Source organism: Podarcis erhardii (assembly GCF_964252035.2).
Source record: "Podarcis erhardii genome assembly, chromosome: W".
In the NCBI taxonomy this organism is placed as follows: domain Eukaryota; kingdom Metazoa; phylum Chordata; class Lepidosauria; order Squamata; family Lacertidae; genus Podarcis; species Podarcis erhardii.
This window is the reverse complement of record NC_138506.1, coordinates 13,724,769-13,747,060: the sequence shown is the minus strand read 5'-3', so window position 1 is coordinate 13,747,060 and position 22,292 is coordinate 13,724,769. Positions and strand designations below refer to the sequence as shown.

Genomic DNA, 22,292 nt, shown 5'->3' with positions numbered 1-22,292 from the left:
CAGGAAGGGCAGTTGCAGCGGCAGGGGCTTGGAGGTGCCTCGGGAGCGACGCCCACCCGTGTCTGTATTGGCAGTGCTCCCCTCCAGAGGAAGCGAGGAGTGCCTGGGTGGCTGCACTCCGAAGCAGTTCTGTGCTCTGCTGGGGAGGCCGCTCGTTAGCTACACAGTGCGAGCCATGGAAAGGTAAATAGCCATTGCCACCTCGTCTTCCCTCACGCGGGGAAAAGAACGTTTTTGCTTGAGCGGCGCCCACCTGACAGTGTGGCCAACGGCTTTTCCCTTCATCCACACATGCACACACGCTCTCCAGGGCTGACAGGAATAGCGCGCTTACCTCAGCCCCCCACCCCCATGTGGACCATTTGGATCCCTTCCATTCACAATTCAGACCCCATTATGGGACTGAAACTGCCTTGGTTGCGCTGGTTGATGATCTCCGGAGGGCTAGGGACAAAGGTCAAAGCTGTTTCCTGGTTCTGCTGGATCTCTCAGCTGCTTTTGATACCATTGACCATGGTATTCTTTTGGTCTGTCTAGAGGAGTTGGGAGCTGGAGATACTGTTTGCAGTAGTTCCGCTTCTTCCTTCTGGTGTTGGGGGATGAGTGTTCACACCCCTGGGATATCACTTGTGGGTGCCTCAGGGCTCCATCCTCTCCCCCATGTTCTTTTACATGAAGCCACTGGTAGAGGTCATCAGGAGGTTTGGGCTGTGTGTTCACCAGTATGCATATGATACCCAGCTCTACCTCTCCTTTAAATCGGAACCAGTGAAGCCAGTGAATGTTCTGTGCGAGTATCTGGAGGCTGTTGGAGGATGGATGGTGCCACAGACTCATATTTTTGTGGGAAATCGCCTCCTTCTGTGACATACGTATGATGCTTTTTGGGTAGTCTTTGGCTAAGTGGTTGGGCAAAGTCAAAAGTTTTTTAAAGGGTCTGCACTCCTTTGTCCTGGGTTCCTGACCTCCTTGCAAATGGGAAGGGGGGGGTCTCTGTTGCAACAGGAAATAAAGATATACATATTGGCCCGAATAGAAGATGCACCCGCAAATAAGCTGCACCTTTAAAATTCAAGGTTTATTTGTGGGTGCGGCCCGCCTCTCGACACTACCGCCCTGAACAGGGGGCAGGGGGTGGCTGGCACTCGGCGCCCAGTTTCCCAAGCCAGCACTTGTTTCAAACGTGCTGTGTGCCCGCCTCCTGACACTACTGTCTCCCAGTACTCCCTCCCCAAGCCGACACCGGGGGAGGCTGGGGAGCAGCGGGCAGGTGGGCTGCGCACCGTTGCCCCACACTCCCCGGCTGCTTCCGGTGGGGGGGGGTGAGCCGCGTCGCTTTGCCAGAGGCCTCTCCCCCTTCCCCCTTCCCCCTTCCTTACGGTAGCTTGGGAGACGCAGTCAGGATGGGTGCAGTTGTCTCACACACTGTTATGTACTGAGTTGAATAGGATCCAAACTGCAGCAGTCTGATTGGTCCTAGAACAATAGGCTCCAAAAGGCAGCAGTCTGATTGGTCCTAGAACAATAGGATTCAGAATGCAGCAGTCTGATTGGTCCTAGAACAATGCAGCAGTATGATTGGTTAGCAGGAACCACCCAATCATGCTCCAGATAGAAGTGAATCCACAACCTGATTGGCCTACAGTAGAATCCTGGAATTAGCCAATCATGTGCAGCCCATTGTGTAAATAATGTATATAAAGCAGATACTTTGAGGGGACATTCATTCATTCCTCCTCACCACTATGAGCTGAATAAAGAGCATGAAATCACTTTGCGACTCTGAGTATATTTCACTGGCGACGAGGATGGGATCCCGCTGAGCTGACTGCCACACACAGCACCGCAGCACCGCCACCTGCCGCACCGCTGCCTCGCACCGTGTATCCAGGCTTCAGCTCCGGGACACAAGGAACTCAGAATGGCAACTGACAGCAGCTTCTCGCCATTCAACCCAGCATCTGGAGACTGGGAAGCGTACGCCTCCCGTTTCACCTTCCTCCTAGAAGCCAAAGGGGTCACCGATGAAGAAGACGCCAAGAAGAGGGCAATATTCTTCAGCGTCTGCGGAGAGGAGACATTTGAAATCGCCCGGGCTCTCCTTGCGCCTGAAGACGTCGCTACTGTTCCATACAAAACAATAATGGAACAGCTGAAGGGGCACTTTTCGCCACAGCCCTCAGTGGTGGCTCGTCGAAATGCCTTCTACGCAAAGCGGCAAGCCCCTGGGGAAACCATAACTGGGTTTGTGACCTCTCTCCGCCAAGCTGCCCGGTTCTGCAACTTCTCAGAGCTGGAGAACATGCTTCGTGACCGCCTCGTCGGTGGCCTGAAGGATGAGAAGCTGCAACGACGCCTCTACGCTAAGAAGAACCTAACGTTCCAGGTCGCTCTGGAGGAGGCCCTGGCAACGGAAGCTGCTGAGAGGTCGATGCAAGAGGCACGGCTGAGCCAGCCGTCCCAACCGAGGGTCCACCACGAAGACCTCACCAACGACTCGGGATCCGACAGGGAGGAGGTGCACCGAGTACAGCAGCGCACTCAAGCAGCCCACATACCACAGCTGCCTCGACGAGAAGGAGGGAACTGCGCAAGCTGTGGAGAAAGTCACGAGAGGAGGACCTGCCGTTTCCGCAACGCAGAGTGCAGGCAGTGCAGAAAATTGGGACACATCGCCCGGGTGTGTCGGGCTCGGCCCACCCGAAGCCAGGCATCAGATGACCAATCCAAGAGCCCCAGGTCCCGGGGCCCAACGCACCAAGGCAACTCGACGGAGCTCACAGACTTCCAGGTATACCAGTTGCCCCACCCCAACGTAGAGAAAATTTATGTAGAGGTACAGATAGAGGGGGCCCCATGCCGCATGGAGCTTGACACGGGTTCAACTCTATCCATAATCTCGGCAAGGACCTTAAGGAAACTGTGTCCTACTGGGGGTCCCAAACTCAGGCCGGCCCCATTCACCCTCCGGGACTTCCAGAAACGTAAGGTCCCCACAATGGGGGTGGGGACCTTCAGGGTGCAATACCGAGGGCGGACGCGGCAACTGGACTTGCTTGTGGTCAAGGGCCCCTACATTAGCTTACTGGGGTTGGCATGGTTTGGACCACTGGGACTAGCCATCACCGGGGTGAACCACATGAGCTTACAAGTGGACGTGGACGCCATATGCAAGGAGTTTCCGGGGGTTTTCGATGGGAAATTGGGACAGTATACGGGCCCCCCCATTGCTCTACAGCTTGACCCCGCAGTACGACCAGTCAGGCTCAAGGCCCGCCGGGTCCCATTCGCCCTGAAACCCCGTATAGACGAGGAATTGGACCGACTCGTGGAGCAAGGAGTGCTGGAGCCGGTGCCTAATGCCCCCTGGGAAACCCCAATCGTCACACCCGTCAAGCCTAATGGTTCGGTCCGCATCTGCGCAGACTACAAATGTACCATAAACAAGGCCCTCATGGCCCATGCATACCCAGTGCCAGTGGTCAGCCATGTCCTTGCCACCCTGGCTGGGTCGAAAATTTTTGGCAAGCTGGACTTGGCCCAAGCATATCAACAGCTGCCAGTAGATGAGGCCACAGCAGAGGCACAGACGATTGTGACGCACAGAGGAGCGTTCAGGGTAAAGCGGCTGCAATTCGGGGTCAGCGTGGCACCAGGCATATTCCAGAATCTAATGGACTCTCTCCTTAAAGGGATTCCTGGTGTCACCCCCTTCTTTGATGATGTGTTGATTGCCGGGCCCACACCAGAGGAGTTTGAGGACCGCCTCCGCACTGTTCTGCACCGTTTCCAGATGGCGGGTCTCAAGGTGAAGCGGGAAAAATGTCTACTAGGAGTGCCTCAAGTGGACTTTCTGGGATTTATGGTGGATGCAGAAGGGGTTCACCCGACTGGGGACAAGGTACGGGCCATTTGTGATGCCCCAGCGCCCAAGAACAAGACTGAACTTCAGGCCTTCTTGGGATTATTGAACTTTTACCATTCCTTCCTTCCCCACAAGGCGGCGGTAGCGGAGCCCCTACACAGACTCCTGGACAAGCGGGCCCCTTGGGTGTGGGGCCAGCGCCAGGAGGCCGCATTCCAGGCAGTCAAGGACTTGCTTGTCTCAAACTCGGTCTTGGCACACTTCGACGAGAGGCTGCCGGTGGTGCTAGCATGCGACGCCTCGCCCTATGGCATCGGCGCTGTCCTGGGACACCAACTCCCGGATGGAAGAGAGGTACCGGTAGCATACTTTTCCCAGACACTCAACGAAACCGAGCGGAACTACTCGCAAATCGACAAGGAGGGTCTGGCAATCGTGAAGGGAGTAAAAAAATTCCATGATTTCTTGTACGGGCGGCCCTTCACCGTGGTGACTGACCACAAGCCGTTGCTTGGCTTGTTTGCCCCCGAAAAGCAGACCCCCCAAGTGCTGTCTCCTCGCGTCCTCAGGTGGTCAATTTTCCTTGCCAGCTACCAGTATGCACTGATTCACCGCCCTGGAAAGGCGATGGGCCATGCAGACGCCCTCAGCAGGCTACCACTACCGGAAACAGGCCCCGACCCAGCACCTGCACAAGAGGTTATGAGCCTGGAGCTGCTTCCTGACCGCCCCATTCAGGCACAAGAAGTTGCACACCATTCCAAGAAAGATAGGGTCATCTCCCGGGTCCTGGACTGGGTGTGGAGGGGATGGCCCAGCCGCAGCCCCGGGCCAGAATTCGCCGGCTACACAACCCGCAAACATGAACTGTCAGCCCACAAGGGGTGCCTGTTATGGGGAAGCAGGGTCGTTGTTCCCCAGCCCCTCCGCAAAAGGGTCCTCACAGCCCTACACGAGACACACCCAGGGGTAGTAAGAATGAAGGCCCTTGCCAGGAGTTATGTGTGGTGGCCGGGGATCGACGGAGAGATAGAGGCCTGGGTCAAACACTGCCAGGCCTGCCAGGAATCCCGCCCAGATCCCCCAAGGGCCCCAGTCCAGTCCTGGGAGTCCGCCCGAGCACCATGGTCACGCCTGCATGTGGACTTCGCTGGCCCCTTTCAGGGGAAAACATTCTTCATAGTGGTGGACTCCTACACCAAATGGCAGGAAGTCGCACTGGTACCGTCCACTTCTACGTCCGCAGCCATCCGGGTACTACGCAGGCTGTTTGCAACCCACGGGCTCCCTGACACTCTCGTCTCAGACAACGGGACTGCATTTACATCAGGAGAATTTCAAACCTTCACAGTGCAGAACGCCATCCGCCACATCCGTTCGGCGCCATTCCACCCTGCCACCAATGGCCAAGCAGAACGCATGGTGCGGACCACCAAGGACACCCTTCGCCGCATGACGCAAGGGGATTGGGAGTACCGCCTTGCCACATTCCTTCTAGCACAGCACAGCACCCCCAGCTCAACGACTGGCCGGAGCCCCGCTGAACTACTAATGGGTCGGCGCCTTGCAATCAGATTGGACCGCCTTCACCCCGATAGAGCTCAGGATGAGGTAGTGGTGGGGGAAGGCAGGAACCCCCGGACCTTCGAGGCCCAGGACCCAGTGTACGCAAAGAATTTTGGGGCAGGCCCTGCATGGGTACCTGCCACAGTCACCAGGGTCACGGGCCCCGTGTCGTACGAGGTGCTAACAGATGGGGGGCAATGCTGGCGCCGCCACTGCGACCAGATACGGCGACGATTCCCGGGAGAAAACCAGGAGGAGGAGGACAGGTCAGAGGAGTCCCAAGGGAACAGTGGGGCAGTGAGGCCCATAGAGCAGCAGGGGCAAGCAGGAGAGGCAGAATCAGTAAATACAGAGAGGACCCGCGAGGCCGAAAGGACACCGGAACCAGAACCACGACTGAGCGAGCCGGTTGCGCCAGACCAAACAGCCCCATCCTTGGAACACGAGCCAGAACCTGAACCCCGGACCAGGGAACACCCCAGGCCGCAACGCACACGTAGGCCACCGGCGTACCTTGAGGACTATGAATGCGACCTTCCGGGCAGGACTGGAACTTAGAGGGGAGGGGTGTTATGTACTGAGTTGAATAGGATCCAAACTGCAGCAGTCTGATTGGTCCTAGAACAATAGGCTCCAAAAGGCAGCAGTCTGATTGGTCCTAGAACAATAGGATTCAGAATGCAGCAGTCTGATTGGTCCTAGAACAATGCAGCAGTATGATTGGTTAGCAGGAACCACCCAATCATGCTCCAGATAGAAGTGAATCCACAACCTGATTGGCCTACAGTAGAATCCTGGAATTAGCCAATCATGTGCAGCCCATTGTGTAAATAATGTATATAAAGCAGATACTTTGAGGGGACATTCATTCATTCCTCCTCACCACTATGAGCTGAATAAAGAGCATGAAATCACTTTGCGACTCTGAGTATATTTCACACACCCTGAAGGCCCTCACAGGCAGCTGTTTCAGCAGCGATACCGTAAGGTCACGAATATAAGCTGCACTTTAACTTTTCACAATTGGAATGGGGGGGGGAGTGTGGTTTATATTCGGGCCAGTGCAATACTGTACCTTGCTTTTGCTGGATCCTGCCTCAGCTCATTATTCTCTGACAGATAACGAACTTGGGGGGTGTTAAAAGGCACCCCCCCATTTTCTGGTAACATATCTGACTGGGTTGCCCCAGCCATGCTGGATGGCTTCCAACATATATAAAAATATAATAAAACATTAAACATTAAAAAACTTCCCCATATAGCTGGCTTCCCCAAACTTGGTCCTCCAGTTGTTTTGGGACTACAATTCCCATCATCCCTCACCACTGGTCCTGTTAGCAAGGGATTATAGGAGTTGTAGTCCCAAAAATAGCTGGAGGGCCGAGTTTGGGGGGTGACTGCCATATAGGGCTGCCTATGCTTGGGGGTTGCATAACTCTATACCCTCTAACATTTCTCCAAGGAAAACAGGGACATCCTAAGGAAAAGCCTGACATTCCAGGATCAAATCAGAAACCAGGATGGCTTCTGTAAATCTGGAACTGTCCCTAGGAAATAGGGACACTTGGAGGATCTGAGATACTGGGTCCCTTGATGGGAAGTTGGACTTTAAAAGTCAAGCCCATTTTTTCTTATACCAATGTGAAGGTAAAACGGAGAGGGGAGAGACCCATGTATGCCACCTTGAAAGGTGGGATAGAAATTTTGAAAGGTGGGATAAGCAATTTTAGTTTCTGGACTTCATGGTCTTTCCTCCAACCCTTTTAGGTGCCAACTTTACTTCAAAATGTGGCAAGCCAGCTGTGCTGGATTGGGGGGCCCTCGGGCTCATTCTGCTCAGTGAGTCTCTGGACCTGTGCCCTAGAGTCTTATGGCTGCCACTCACTATCTGCACTCTTCCCACCTTCACATAATCCGAGAGCTCCGATCCTGGGGCCCTCCACGACTCCAGGTGTCGCTGTGAGGAGCGAAGCATCCTTTTTAACCCGCTGAACTGCTTTACTACTTATTGGGCCGCCCAGTTGACCCTCTCGCGCGTTTTCTTTTTGTCTCTCCGGAGATCTCGCGGGCCTTGGACGTTCTATTCCACCCACGTGAGCCGAGTGTAACAAGCGAGGGGGGGGGTGTGCGCGACGGGAGTTACATTGTAGCAATGAAAGAAGAGCACTAGGTGCGCGCGTACACGAGAAAGAAACGAGAGAGAGAGAGGGGGGGGGGCTTGAGGGAGAAAAGGAAGCAGTCGCTTGCACGTGTGAACAGATAAATTTGTGCCCTTGTGTAGCTGCTGCCGCTCTTCCTCCTTTCTGGATCCGGATCAAGGGAAATCCGGATCTGGCTGCCAGGCAGCCCCTTCCTGCCTCTACCTACCTACCACGACCCTCCGCTAAGCTTCGGCACTCACACAAGCCGGGTCCGTTTGGCATTACTCCCGACAAGGCCAGCCCATGGCCAGCGGAGGGTGGACGCTACCCGGTGAGGATTTCCCATCCTCGCAGCCGCCGCCTCCTCCTTCCCAAACGAAGCAGCCACCGCCGCCTCAGCCTACTGCCGATGCTGCAGAGCACGATCTAGAGCAGTGGCGCGAGAAGCAGGAGAACGACAGATACTGGGTTCTGCGCAGGCAGTTCCTCCTCCGCAACCTGCGGGGCTACTCGGACGCTGCCGCCTTCCAGAAGCTTCTGGCACTGTCTCATGCTTGGACCAACCACGTCTTCATGGGATGCAGGTGAGATGAGGAACGTTTTTCGTTTATTATGCACTTCCCCATCCCATCTCTGCACACATGAAGTCCTCAGTCGCGCAAGTAATAACTGTGATATATAGCCAAAGACCCTTGTTAACAAAGAAGAGGCTCGGATTGTTAATAGGGAGGTGGGGGTGGGGGTGGGGGTGGGGGGAAACACACACACACACACACACACACGCACGCACGCATATCGTTCATCCATCCATTCAGTGCATTTCCTGTTGTTTGTTTAGGAACACAGGAAGCTGTCTTATACAGGTCCGTGTAGTTCAATATTGTCTGTGCTGAGGGGTAGGGGCTCGCCAGGATTTTTGACAGGGTCTGGAAACCAGACCTTATGATGGATGATTGAGCGAGTTGGGTATATTTAGCCTGGAGAAGAGAAGACTGAGAGGTGATGTGATAGCCATCTTCAAATATCTGAAGGGTTGCCACATGGAAAATGGAGCAAGCTTGTTTTCTCCTGCTCTGGAGTTACAAGAAGGAAGATTCCAACTGAACATTAAGAAGAATTTTAGGATGGTAGGAGCTGTTTGACAGTGGAACAGACTACCACTGGAGGTGGTGGACTCTTCTGCACTGGAGGTTTTTGAACAGAGGTTGGCTGGCCCTCTGTTAGTGATTCTTTAGATGTGATTCCTGCATCACATGGGGTTGGACTAGATGACCCTCAGGCTCCCTTCCAACTTTGGATTTCTAAGGCATCTCCTGGGAGGGCTGGGGAAAAGAGTCAAAGATTGAACCTGGGGTCTCATGTAAACAAGGCAGATGCTTTATCACTGAGCTATATCCCTTTCTGTTCAATAATTTTGACATAGAATGCTGCCTTTTACTGAGTCAGCCATTGTTCTTTCTAGCTCAGTATTGTCTGCAACAGTGCCAGGGAACCTGTGTCCCTCCAATGTTGTTGGAGGCCAAATTCCACCAGCCCCACTCGTCTTGGCCAGTATTATTGTTATTGGTCAGGTATGATAGGAGTTGTTGGAGTCCAGTTAGGTCTGAAGGGCTACAGGTTTCCCATCCCTGTAGTTCTCAAGGATTTCTGACAGGGATCTCTCCCAGCCTTACCTGGAGGTGCCAAGGATTGAACCTGGGCCCTCCGTACAAAGCAGATGCTCTGCTACTGACCTTAGCTCCCTTTTCCTCCTCTTCTCTTTATTCTTTGTTCACAACTCATTTTCCTTTCCATTCATTGATTTTCAGTGTTAGTATTTAATATTTATATCATGCTGTAGCAATAAATACTAAGAATAGGTTACAGACAGAAAACCAGTAACAATGCAATAAACAAGAGCACCCTGTGATAAAACCATCCACTTGAAGCAAGCAGTCATTTAAAAACACCAAGAGCATAGTAAAGAAAAACCTTTTGGGAAAAACAGTAGCAGAACTAACCGTGAAAAGACTGCTTAAATAAAAACACTTTTGCTTTGGGTTCAAAAGGCAGCAAAGAGGAAGCTGGGCAAATCTCTGCAGGAAGAATATTCCACAGTTTCTATTCTTGTGAGCACCCCATTAGCACCTGTCTGATTGCCATTATAGAGCAGCGACAAAGCCTGATATTCTGCCAGTGAAAGGCAGAATATTAAATGTTCTGTTTACCATCTTCATTGAACCACAAAGCGATTCCAAGTTCCCAACACCTTTGAGACCCTACAGGTCTTCTTCAGGGGAATATTGGTATCACCGTCATTGGTCAAAACCAATCCTTGGATCATCTTCTACTTCACAAGTAATATTTTCCCGACTATGTTAAGGTATTGAATATTTGTGTGGTTCAATAAATCTTGTGGACCTCTTTAATAGTCTGCCATGTCCACTGTTGTGGCATGGATGGGCCTTTGGTTTGCACCTGCAGGCAGCCCACGTTTCCTTAACTTTGCATCATTTGGGGCCCAATTTCTTCTCTCCAGAATAATTCATCCTCCATTATTCACTCCTCGTCCCACAAACAAGGAAGCTAGAAGCCAGTGCTTCCAGGTCAGAGGGCAGGATGAGCAGGTTGTCTTAGAATCATAGAATTGTAGGGTTAGAAGGGACCACAAGGGCCATCTAGTCCAACCCCCTGCAATGCAGGAATCCTTTTGCCCAAATGGGCTCATGATCTACTGACTGAGCTATTTAGAATGGAGCCCCTGGTTTTTATCGGCTACTGGGGCCACATCTGCAGCAAACATTTAAATCATTGTTATACCACTTTAAAAAGTCATTGCTTCAATCCTGTTTAACTCAGAGCTACAATTCCCAGAGTTCCCTGTGATTATTTAACCACTTTGAGAATAGCAGCTCTGTGAGGGGAATAGGGGTATCATAGTGCTTTAAATGTATATTCTGGATTTGGACATAGTCAGCATAGCATACAGTTGCAATCAAAATTATTCAACCCTCATTGCGAATCAGGTTTATTGTCAAAATTACAGACTTTCAGCTGTTTGCAATAAGCAAATCAAACAAAAGCGATTGAAATAGCTCAACACAACGGATGCTTCAAGTGGTTTTCCCAAATTCAGCTGAAATTGCAACTTATATGGGCTTCCCCAGTCTCACTATTATTCAACCCCTTCATGACAAGAATCTTTAGTACTTAGTAGAGCAGCCTTTTGCTGCTATGATGTGCTGCAAATGAGATGCATAGCCAGACAGCAGCTTCTAGCAGCATTCCTGAGGAATCTCAGCCCATTCCTCATGGCCTCCAGTTCAGTAATATTCTTGGGTTTGTGTGCTGCAACCGCCTTCTTCAGATCCCACTAGAGATTTTCTATGGGGTTCAAGTTAGGTGACTGTGATGGCCGCTATAGAACCTTCCAGGACTTCTTCTGCAACCAAGCCTTGGTGGAATTTGAGGTATGCTTTGGATCACTGTCTTGTTGGAAAATCCAAAGATGCCCAAGCTTCAGCTTACTCACAGATGGCATGACATTTCTGTGGGAATGTTGTGGACAGTAGGAGAGGATATATTGATTAATTATTATCCTTCCTCACTCATGCTAGTGAGTGATATAAATATAGATACAGATCTCAGAGCTCATTCCCCTTCACACAGCAGAAAGCTAGTTTGCAGATTCATTTGAATCTCTTTAGTTAAGCAATCCAATCTGGCATGCCCAGATTGGAGTATATTCCTGGTAAGAACCCTTAAAGACTTGTGTCTTTTATTTCTTTTTTCCTTATAAGTAATGAAGTTTACTCACATTCAGTTCACAGTATGATCCCTGAAGGCAGCCTTTAGCTTGTAGTTACAGATACAGTGTGGCTTACATCCTTGTAAGGATGGGCCGATGTGCTGCTGGCACAGAGCCAGCAGACAGCATCAGGAGCAGTGGCCAAAATGCAAGAGAGTGGCAAAAGAGAGGAGGGATGGCGGCTGGAATAACCCCCCCCCCTGTCTGTTTCCACTCTAGGGAAACAAGGAATGTTGTATTATTATTATTTTTAAATCATTTTTATTGATTTTCCAATAAAAACAGCCAATCAACATATCCATATCATAAGCCAATTAAAAACAATAAACTAACATAAAAATGACCAAATTACCATCCGAATTATTAATAATAATTTTTTTTGGGGGGGGGGCTCCCCATAGTCTGGACCTTTGAAGTGTATCTCCAATATCTTCAATCCTGCCTCTTTTTGTTGTTTTCATGTTTTCCACATCCCAATCTTAACGCTTTAAAGTTCTCTGTCCCTGGCTCTGCGATTCTCAGTCATGTCAGAAATCATATATCCTTTCATCCATCGAATACAGCTTTATTTGTGTATATATATATTTTCAACTGTCTATTTGCCAGCGCAGCTTTCCCTGACTCCATTCCAATCTTCCAATCCGGGCTGTTGTCCAAGTCTATTGTCTGAAGTTTAATGACGCAGCAACTCCCAAATTGTTAAATCATTCCAATCCGGGCTGTTGTCCAAACTTTTCGTTTGAGATTTAATAACATAGTAGCTTCCACGTTGTTAAGTTGTTACTGTAAATTGTTGAGCATACTGTTTGCAATATTGCAATGTAAATGAACTGTATTCCACAGATATAAGTCATTTGGCGATCGATCAGCCTCTCGGAGACCACACAATCCCACCCTTCGGGCCCTACAAGGGGGGCTGCTAGACATCCATTCAGCCTTCTCTCTCGCTCATAATGAAAAACTTCTGCAAACAGCTGCACTATATGTTGTCCAAAATTGTTATCTCAAGTCATTACAAAGTCAGCTAGCAAATATGTCCTGCTTCCCTCGAAAAAGGGAGGAATTCTCATTTTTCCGTGCTGCGTCATATTAACAAGCGCCATCTTGTTTCTTCTTTTATCTTTATCAAGTCTTTCAAGTCTGAGTAAAGCTGCACAGTTGAATACTTAATTATAAATAGAAGTCCATCTGTACTCTTTTTTTTAAAAAAAGTTTCTTGATGAGGCTTGGCATAGAAAACCAATTGTAGATATTAAGAAGAAAAAAAGGACATACCAAACACCTCCGTAATCCAAACGCCATGATGAGAATCTCTTTGAAATCCAAGCTTAAACACCAGGGACTGTACAGTTCTGCAGGTTTTTTCTTAGTCTTCTTCAGTCCAGACTATGTTTATTCTCCAAATCCAATCATTTTATCAAGCAAATATTTCCGGCTATGAGAATGGCATCGGAGAGTGCCAGCCGTGTCGTGCTCTGGGACCCAGTGTCCTGCCGCTTGCACCTTGATGCAAGCTGACAATCTCAGACAATCTGCGGGTCTACGAGACAGTCCTCCCCCACCCTGGGGAGTCTGCCAGGGCTAATTACCCCCTTATCAGCCCTGAGAGCCAGTGTGGTGTAGTGGTTAAGAGCGGTAGTCTTGTAATCTGGGGAACCGGGTTCGAGTCTCCCCTCTCCACATGCAACTGCTGGGTGACCTTGGGCCAGTCACACTTCTTTGAAGTCTCTCAGCCCCACTCACCTCACAGAGTGTTTGTTGTGGGGGAGGAAGGGAAAGGAGAATGTTAGCCGCTTTGAGACTCCTTAAAGGGAGTGAAAGGCGGGATATCAAATCCAAACTCTTCTTCTTCTGAATTACCGTCACGGCTGGGATCCAAGCATATGGGAGTCAGCCATTTCTCACCGCTGGAAACAGGAATCCTAAAACTTTTGTGGCTTGTGTATATGATTTTGAGCATATTGGAACCAACTTTTCTTGTGTTTTTGGGTCAGTAGTGGTGTACGTCTTGGAGTTCTGGCATGGAAACCACCTGCATTTACTACGTGCTTTACTTTGCTCACTGAAACCTCAGTGCCTGCTTGCCATCAAGTCTTGCTGCAGCTCTTTTGCAGTCACTCAAGGGTTTTTCCCAGCCTGCCTTCTCAGATATCTGGTTGCTGCCACAGATAGCTTCCTTTTTCTGCCCCATCCAAGTAGTGTGACCACTGTTCCTTTAACTTTGAACTTGCAAACTATGCTTCCAATAGTGTCTCTAGGAACATTCAGTGCCTTCACTATCTTTTTGTATCCTGCTCCTTGTTTGTGAAGGCCAACAATCTCTTACCTTCTTGGACCATTCTCTTGACTTAGCCATATTTCTAACATACAGCCAAATTTGACACTCCGTGACCCCCTAGTCAGCTCAGGTATTTCATGTGTTACAGCTGGTGCACCAGGTGTGCTTGAGACAACACCTGTTGTATTTATGCTGTTGTGAGGGATTCTATTCAGGGGGTTGAATAATAGTGAGACTGGAAAAGCCTGTATCAGTTGCAATTTCAGCTGAATTTGGGGAAACCATTTGAAGCATCCGTTGTGGTTAGTTATTTCATATTTTTAAAAAATAATAATAATTTTTATTAAAGTTTTCAGATTTTACATTACCACATTAACATCTTTCACTATACCCATACATTCAGCAACTTCCCTCCTTCCCCTTCCAAGGTTCTTTTAATTTACCCATAATTCCTGCATATTCTTGTATATTCATCTATTTCAGTTTTCCCCATTTTACATCCCTTTTAAATATGTTATACGGTTGAATTTACCTTAGTACTGCCTGCTTTTGCAACTGTGTACAATTATTTCCCACATACTCAACAAAAATTTTCCTCTCCTCTTTAAATGCCTGTTCTTCTCTTATTCTACTTGTAAGACCTGCTACCTCTGCATATTCTATCATCTTAAGTTGCCAATTCTCTTAACTAGGGACCATCCCTTTTGGTGCTAACAAGATCCAAGTTGCTGTTGTCGCATACATATTTTTTACTGACACCTGGGTACCTCCTTCAGAACCATTCCTTTTTTAAAAAAAAAAAAATATTTATTTTAACAGAAAGGAAAAAAAACATCAGAAAAGTACAAAACAGCAAAAACAATCACAGACATGGATCAGAAAAGAAGAAAGAATTAAAAATAAAAACTTCAATTTTTACGTTCATGTTTACATAACTTTCTTTCTTGACTTCCTCACACCTCCCTTTTTTGTGTTCCTCTTTGTCCAATCAGGTACAGCAAATCCTTACCCTCTTTCAAAACTAGTTTCTAATTATTAAAATCACTTCTATTATGTCTCCAATCTTTCCTCCTTATGTTTAAACACCTTTAACATATTATTTACTTTTGACATAATATAGCTTTAATCTTTCGCCCTTTTTCTATTACGTTTTTACATACTTCTTAACTGTATCCCTAATGCCATATTATTTTTATATCCAACATCATTTTAACATTTGTACACTTTGCAGTATTTCTGCAGATAGTTCTTAAACTTCTTCCAGTCCTCTTCCACTGCTTCTTCTCCCAGGTCTCGGATTCTGCCAGTCATTTCTGCCAATTCCATGTAGTCTATTACTTGCATCTGCCATTCTTCCAAGGTGGGCAAATCTTGTGTCTTCCAGTACTTTGCGATGAGTATTCTTGCTGCTGTTGTCGCATACATAAAAAACGTTCTATCTTTCTTTAACACCAATTGGCCGACTATGCCCAAGAGAAAGGCCTCTGGTTTCTTAGGGAAGGTATATTTAAATACCTTTTTCAGTTCATTATATATCATCTCCCAGAAAGCCTTAATCTTTGGGCACGTCCACCAAAGGTGAAAGAATGTACCCTCAGTTTCTTTACATTTCCAACATTTGTTATCAGGCAAGTGATAAATTTTAGCAAGCTTGACTGGGGTCATGTACCACCTATAAATCATTTTCATAAGGCATTACATGCCGTAAACTTCATACCGGTGGTCCACAACTTTTCCCAGTCAGCAAACATAATGTTATGACCAATGTCCTGTGCCCATTTAATCATAGCTGATTTAACTGTTTCATCCTCAGTGTTCCATTTCAACAGCAAGTTATACATTCTTGAAAGAATCTTAGTTTTAGGTTCTAACAATTCTGTTTCCAATTTCGATTTTTCCACCTGGAAGCCCAATTTTTTGTCCATATTATAGGCCTCTCTTATTTGATAGTAATGAAGCCAATCTCGCACTTTATCTTTTAGTTTCTCAAAGCTCTGCAATTTCAATTTATCTCCTTCTTGTTCTAATATCTCCCAATATTTCGGCCACTTGGCCTCCATATTGAGTCTTTTCAGAGCCTTTGCCTCCATAGGTGACAACCACCTTGGGGTCTTGCTTTCCAGTAAATCTTTGTACCTTATCCAGACATTAAATAATGCTTTCCTGACAATATGGTGTTTGAAAGCTTTGTGCGCTTTAACCTTGTCGTACCACAAATATGCATGCCATCCAAAAGCATTATTTAAACCTTCCAAATCCAAGATATCAGTGTTCTCAAGAAGCAGCCAGTCTTTCAACCAGCAGAAAGCTGCTGATTCATAGTAAAGTTTAAAGTCTGGCAGGGCAAACCTCCCTCTTTCCTTCACATTTATTCTGGGCTTTTTGCCCTGCCAGACAAATTTAGAGATGTCTCTCTGCCACTTCTTGAAACAATCCATCTTGTCCACAATCTGCAAAGTTTGAAACAAAAATAACATTTTTGGCAATACATTCATCTTTATAACTGCAATTCGACCCAACAAGGAAAGCTTCAATTTGGACCATATTTCTAAGTCTTTTTTAAATTCTGACCAGCATTTCTCATAGTTGTCTTTAAATAAATTCAAATTTTTAGCTGTCATATTTATCCCCAGGTATTTCACTTTCTTAACTAAAGTCAAACCAGTCTCATTCTGAAACCTTTGTTTTTCAGTCTGTGTTAAATTTTTCTCTAAAACCTTCGTTTTTAACTTGTTCAGTTTAAATCCAGCCACCTGACCAAATTCTTGAATCAGTTCTAATACCCTTTTCATACTAGATTTTGGCTCCTGTAATGTCAAGACTAGGTCATCTGCAAAAGCCTTCAATTTATATTCTTTAGCTCCGACCTGAATTCCTTTAATCAAATGGTCCCTTCTAATCATATTCAGCAGCACCTCCAGGACCGAAATAAATAACAATGGAGAGATAGGGCAACCCTGTCGTGTTCCTTTTTCTATCTTAAATTCTTCAGTCACCACATTGTTAACAATCAATTTAGCTTTTTGTTCTGAATAAATTGCACTTATACCATTTTCAAACCCTTGTCCCACCCCCATTCCCTTAAGATTTTCCTTCATAAAATCCCAAGAAATATTATCAAAGGCCTTCTCCGCATCAATAAAAATTAAGGCTGCTTTTGTATTGATATTCACTTGTAATATTTCCAAAATATCAATTATATTCCTTGTATTATCAGACAAATGTCTACCTGGGAGAAAGCCTGCCTGGTCTTTGTGGATCTCTTCTGCTAGTACTTTTTTTAGTCTGTTAGCTAAAATATCAGCAAAAATTTTGTAATCCACATTTAGAAGGGATATGGGGCGGTAGTTCTTAAGTTGTGTCTTTTCAGACTCAGATTTTGGTATAAGTGTAATAAAAGCATCTTTCCACGACTCCGGCGCCTTCTTCCCCTCCATGATTTCGTTACAAACCTCCTTTAATGGTTGAATTAGATAGTCTTTCAAAGTTTTATAATATTTGGAGGTTAGCCCGTCCGGCCCTGGAGACTTGCCCAACTGCATGTTCTGGATGGCACCCTCAATCTCCTGTTCCGTAATTGTACAATTCAAAATTGTCTTTTTTTCTTGAGATATTTTTTGTAATCCGTTAGATCTTAAAAATTGGTCTATATCAGTCTCTTTCTGTGGCCCTTGTGTGTAAAGTTGTTTAAAGTATCTCTGGAAGCACCTTCTAATCTCTGCAGGATTCTGAATGTTTTTTCCTTCTATCTCAAGGTTTGTAATAGTATTTAACTTCTGTCTCTTTTTCAACTGCCAAGCTAGCAGCTTCCCACATTTATTTGCCGATTCAAATGTCTTTTGTCTCATCTGTTTTATTTTCCATTCTACTTCTTGATTTATCAATTTCATATATTGTACTTGATATAATTTAATTTCCCTCAAAATCTCCTTAGAGTTGGGTTTCGACCTTAATTTCTTCTCCCCTTCTTTTATTTTTTCCAAAATTTTTCCTTTTTTTCATTTTGAGTCCTCTTTTTTATAGCATTCTGTTGAATTAAGAACCCTCTCATGACCGCTTTACTTGCGTCCCAGATTACTCTTTTTTCCACCATAGTTCTCAGATTTACTTCGAAATAGTCTCTCAGTGTCTTTTGGGGCTTCTTGATAATCTCTTGGTCTCGTAATAAGGTGTCATTCATCTTCCATCTAAAGGAACCGGTTGGTGTTAGTTTCATTTCCATCTTTACGGCATTATGGTCGGAGCAAGTTCTTGGGCAGATTTCCACCTTTTTTATCTTAGGTGCCAGTGCTCTAGTTGTCCATATCTGGTCAATTCTAGTCCATGTCAATTTGGCTTCAGAAAAGAATGTTCCTTCTCTTTCCAAGGGGTTTTTGGTTCTCCATATGTCAATTAAATCCATATTGTCAGTCAGTTCAAAAAAAGTTTTTGGAAGTCTGCCCTCTTTTGTTACAGTCTGTTTCTGTTCTTTGTCCATATTCGTGGATACCACTCCATTCATATCTCCCATCATAATGATGTTATTATAGTCCATGTAGTCCAACATTGTCTCATGCAACTTCTTGTAAAACTCCGATTTCCCCTCGTTTGGTGCATAAATTCCTAAAATCAAAAAATTTTCTCCTTGAGTTTGAATTTCAATTGCCAAGATTCTTCCTTGTTCATCTTTAAAAATAAATTTTGGTAATAGGCTTTCCTTTGCATAAATGACCACTCCTCTCTTTTTAACCTTGTCCGATGCAATAAACTCCTGGCCCAATCTTTTATTAATCAAGACTTTCCTATGAAGCCTAATCACATGTGTTTCCTGTAGGCAAATTAGGTCCAATTGTTCCTTTTTTAATAAATGAAAAACTTTCCTCCTTTTCTCCGGGGAATTTAGACCGCAAATATTCCAACTTAATAGTTGCAGAGACATGATGCTGTTCTTCTATTTCCCTCCTACTGCTCCCAAAAGTTCTTCCTCCTTTGACAGTGGTGTCACTTTCCCTGGTAGGTCAGATCCCAAAGGTGGTAGTATTGAGCCCAATTCTCCAGATCTTAAGGCTCTCAGTTCTTCCTCCACCTCTTTTTGAAGGTCTCCTCCGTGTTCACTCAAAATTTTTTCCTTATCTTCAACTGATCTTATTTTCACTTTTTTCCCTTTATATGAAAAAGATACCCCCTGGGGGAATTCCCATCTGAAAACAACTTTGTTACTTCTCAGCAGTGCCACTAAGTCTCCATAGTTAGCTCTAAGTTCAAGCAGATGTTTGGGGATGTCCTTGTAAATTTCCACTCTTGAATCCTGGATCTCCAAAGTTTTCTGGAAGTGCACACTCAATATCTTGTCTCTCTCCTCCTTCGATCTGAGGGAGATCAAACAGTCTCTCGACCTGATTTTCCTCCCTCCCTTGCCGAGCCTGAACGCACTTACTATCTTAAAGTCCTTGTCCTCTTCCAAGGCCCAAAATTCTTTGAATTCCTGTGTAAGATACTCACTTAAATTCTCTTTCTCAAGTTCTGGGACTGACCTAATTCTCAAATTGTTCTCCTTACTCTTCAATTCTATCATAGACAGAAAGTCCTGATGTTCCCCAATTTGTTTACGCATAGGCTTTATTTCCTGTTGCACAGCCTCTACTTTCTCTTTGGCCTCCTCAGCTGTCTTCCGATTCGACGCAGTTTCTTCCAAAAGTTTACCAATAGTTTGTGCGTTTGAACTAACTTGCTGAGTTAAGTTATTTATACTGGCTGTATTTTGGTCAATTTTAGTTGATTGTTCAGTCACTTGCTTACTTAAGCCATCCAATTTTTCATAAATTTTATTTAGCACAGAAGTAAAGTCCCCTCCTGAGGCCATTCCTTCAGGCCTGCTTTGATCTAAATCTTCCTCTTGTGCGACAGGGAGGCTGGGAACAGATGATCTACATAGCTGAGAAATTATGCTAGGCTGCTGTGTTTTGGTTTTATTTGATCTTGTTATTCTACTCATCCCACTTCTGTCTATGAGTCAAGGTCAGTCCCACGGTCAGTTCTTCTCATGGAAAATCCCCAAGTCCAGAGATGGAAAAATCCCCCAGTAGTTGCACAGTTTCAAAACTCCACTAGAGGGACACTATGTTTATCCTTACAGCCACAGTTTAAAAAGTCTTTCTTAATTTTCAAAGTGTCCCTTAAAAGTTTATACAGTAACAAATCTCCAGCAGACCTTCTAAGATTTAACTTTTGCAGAGTAATCCTAATAAAGATACAATGTCCCCATAGAGTGCGAGTTACAATATAGCAGTTCAAAACAGCCTGTCAATTCTGACGACTTGGCAGCCCGATTACCGGGGATTCAACAGTTCTTTGTATAAATCCACAAGAAAGAGGAAGAGGCAAAAGTCAAATTTATCCCTTTCCCCCTCAATTTTCTTAAGGGGGGATCTTCTTTTTGATGTTGAAGTTTAGACTTTTAAAATCACGATCTCAAAGGCATTAGGCTTAAACGTCGTTGCTTTGAAGTCTTAAACAAAGCCGGGAGACGGACTTCCTGGTTGCGTCTCCCGTTTCAGTGCCAAATTTCAGATTTTAAATCCAATTAAATGCAGTTTCATTAAGCTTCACCTACTCACGGGTAGTTGTTTTCTTAGCCGAATAGTCCCAGGAAAAAGGTCAGCGCTCACCGACAACAGCTTAGCGGCTTCACCCCACAGAAAGAGCGATCGGCTCACAGCACCGCGCCAACCCCCGTCACGCTCCGGAACCCCTTGTGAGGTCCCTTTGCGGTTTCGGGGTGCGCTGATGGTGCCCGCTGAGCCCCACGGCCACAGGCTTCTGCCGCCTGTGGTTTTTCAGCAAGGGTCTCCGCTTCGCCGTAGCGGACGACCCGTTTCTGCAGAGCTTCCTCTTCACAAGATGAAGGGGACCGCCATTGCCGTTCGCGCCGCCTCCGGAAGTCCTTTAGAACCATTCCTAACAGGAATGCCTCTGGCTTTTTTGGGAATGTTGTTTTAAAACATTTTTTTCCATTTCATCATGTCATTTCCTAATATTCTTTAACTTTTTTGCATACCCACCACATATGAAAAAAGTTCATTCTGTTTCCTTACATTTCCAACAGAAATCAGATTCAGGTTTATACATCTTAACTACGTAATCTACTCTGTGTTAAATATTATCTATGAATCATTTTCATATAATTTCCCTTCAAAGTGTACCTTGTGGCATATTTCAAATCTTTCTTCCACAATTTCTCCCAGAGGTCAAATTCTGTATTATGCCCTATATCAGTTGCCCAGTGAGTCATTGAAGCTTTTACCAGCTCATCTTTTGTTTCCCACTCCAATAGTAGCTTATACATTTAGACAATAGTTTTTCATTATTTTCTAATAAATCTCTTGTGAGCTTTGGTCCAGAAATCCATTTTTCTTACCTAGTTTAAACATATCATACAATTGATGGTACTGTAAATAGTCTGTTACTTGGCTCCTTATTCCTTCCTTTGGTTTCAATCTGGATTCCCTCCCTGAGAGGTCCAGTAAGTCTGTATAGGTTGTCCGCTGTCTGTCCATGTTGATTCTCTTGATTGCAATAGCTTCCATTGGCGATAACCATAGGGGTGTTTCCCTTTCCAGCAGGTTCTTATATTTCTGTTGATATTTTCACTCAGTTTTATAGCAAGGTGCACAAGACCAGATATTGCTGTAAGTGTAAATCTGCTCAGCAGACATGCAAACCAACCCACAGTTTAAGACTGGAAGGCGCTGAAACGCATAGCGAGATACTTAAAAGGCATTGTGCATTACAGGTTGAAGCTTACTAGCCAAAAATCTGGAGGTCTTGAAATTTATGCCGACGCCAGTTTTGGCAGTGATGCAATTGATGGCAAAAGCACTTCAGGTGTGTGCTACTTGTATAATCAATGCCTTTTTGATTTATCTTGTAGGAAGCAGGCGACAGTAAGCATGAGTTCTTGGGAAGCAGAACTTAATGCTTTAACTCTTTCCCTCATGGACATAGAGTGGTTATTACAACTGTATGAGGATGTAAAAGTGAAAGTTACTTGTCCTATTCAGGTCTATCAGGACAATAAAGCTTGTATAGCTTTGCTCCACTCTGAAGGCTGTAAACAGAGAACAAAGTATCTACAAATTAAGCTTCAACGAGCTAGAGAATGCATCCAGAAAGGAATTGTGAAAGTGTCCTATATGCCAGGGAAAGAAATACTTGCCGATGCACTAACCAAAGTTGTTAACAGGGAACAACTCGCTGTATATGTACATAAATTGCAAATGTCTTAGATTCTGCAATGGTTGGTATAAAAAGGGGGAGATTGTTTATATTTTCACCCCCACCCATTGCAAGAATATCCTGATCTGATGTTTTGAGAAAGGAGGGGGTGGAAACTGCTCTTCTCGTCTTCCGCTCCTGACTGACTGCCTGACTCTGTGTGTGGAGAGAGTCTTATCTATGTAGTGACCAGATGGCTGAGTGGGAGATGTAACACTCATGCAAACCAGTAGTTCTTTAGTTTGCAGTAGCTGTTAGAAATAAAAGGAGCTATGCTTCACAGCTAGCTTCTGCATTATTTATACTCTGCTGAGTCTGGTGCTCACAATGCACAGTTGTGGGTCCAGTACACTGGGACCTGTTTTCCAGGATTGGAAGGTCTCTGAAAGTGCTCCAGTCGCC

The 22,292-nt window shown here is 45.8% G+C and overlaps 1 protein-coding gene and 1 long non-coding RNA gene across 2 annotated transcripts in view; one reads left to right on the top strand and one right to left on the bottom strand.

The window, feature by feature from the left end:
• The window catches only part of LOC309333278, a 332,363-nt gene that overhangs the window by 62,561 nt on the left and 247,510 nt on the right, over window positions 1–22,292 (bottom strand). The window lies entirely within an intron of this gene.
• Window positions 7,542–22,292, top strand: part of LOC309333201 (NF-kappa-B-repressing factor-like) — a 40,229-nt gene continuing 25,478 nt past the window's right edge. The window contains exon 1 of the mRNA XM_081846604.1: window positions 7,542–8,156. Coding sequence (XP_081702730.1) covers window positions 7,876–8,156 — 281 coding nt within the window. The 5' untranslated portion in view covers window positions 7,542–7,875. The remainder of the gene's footprint in view (window positions 8,157–22,292) is intronic.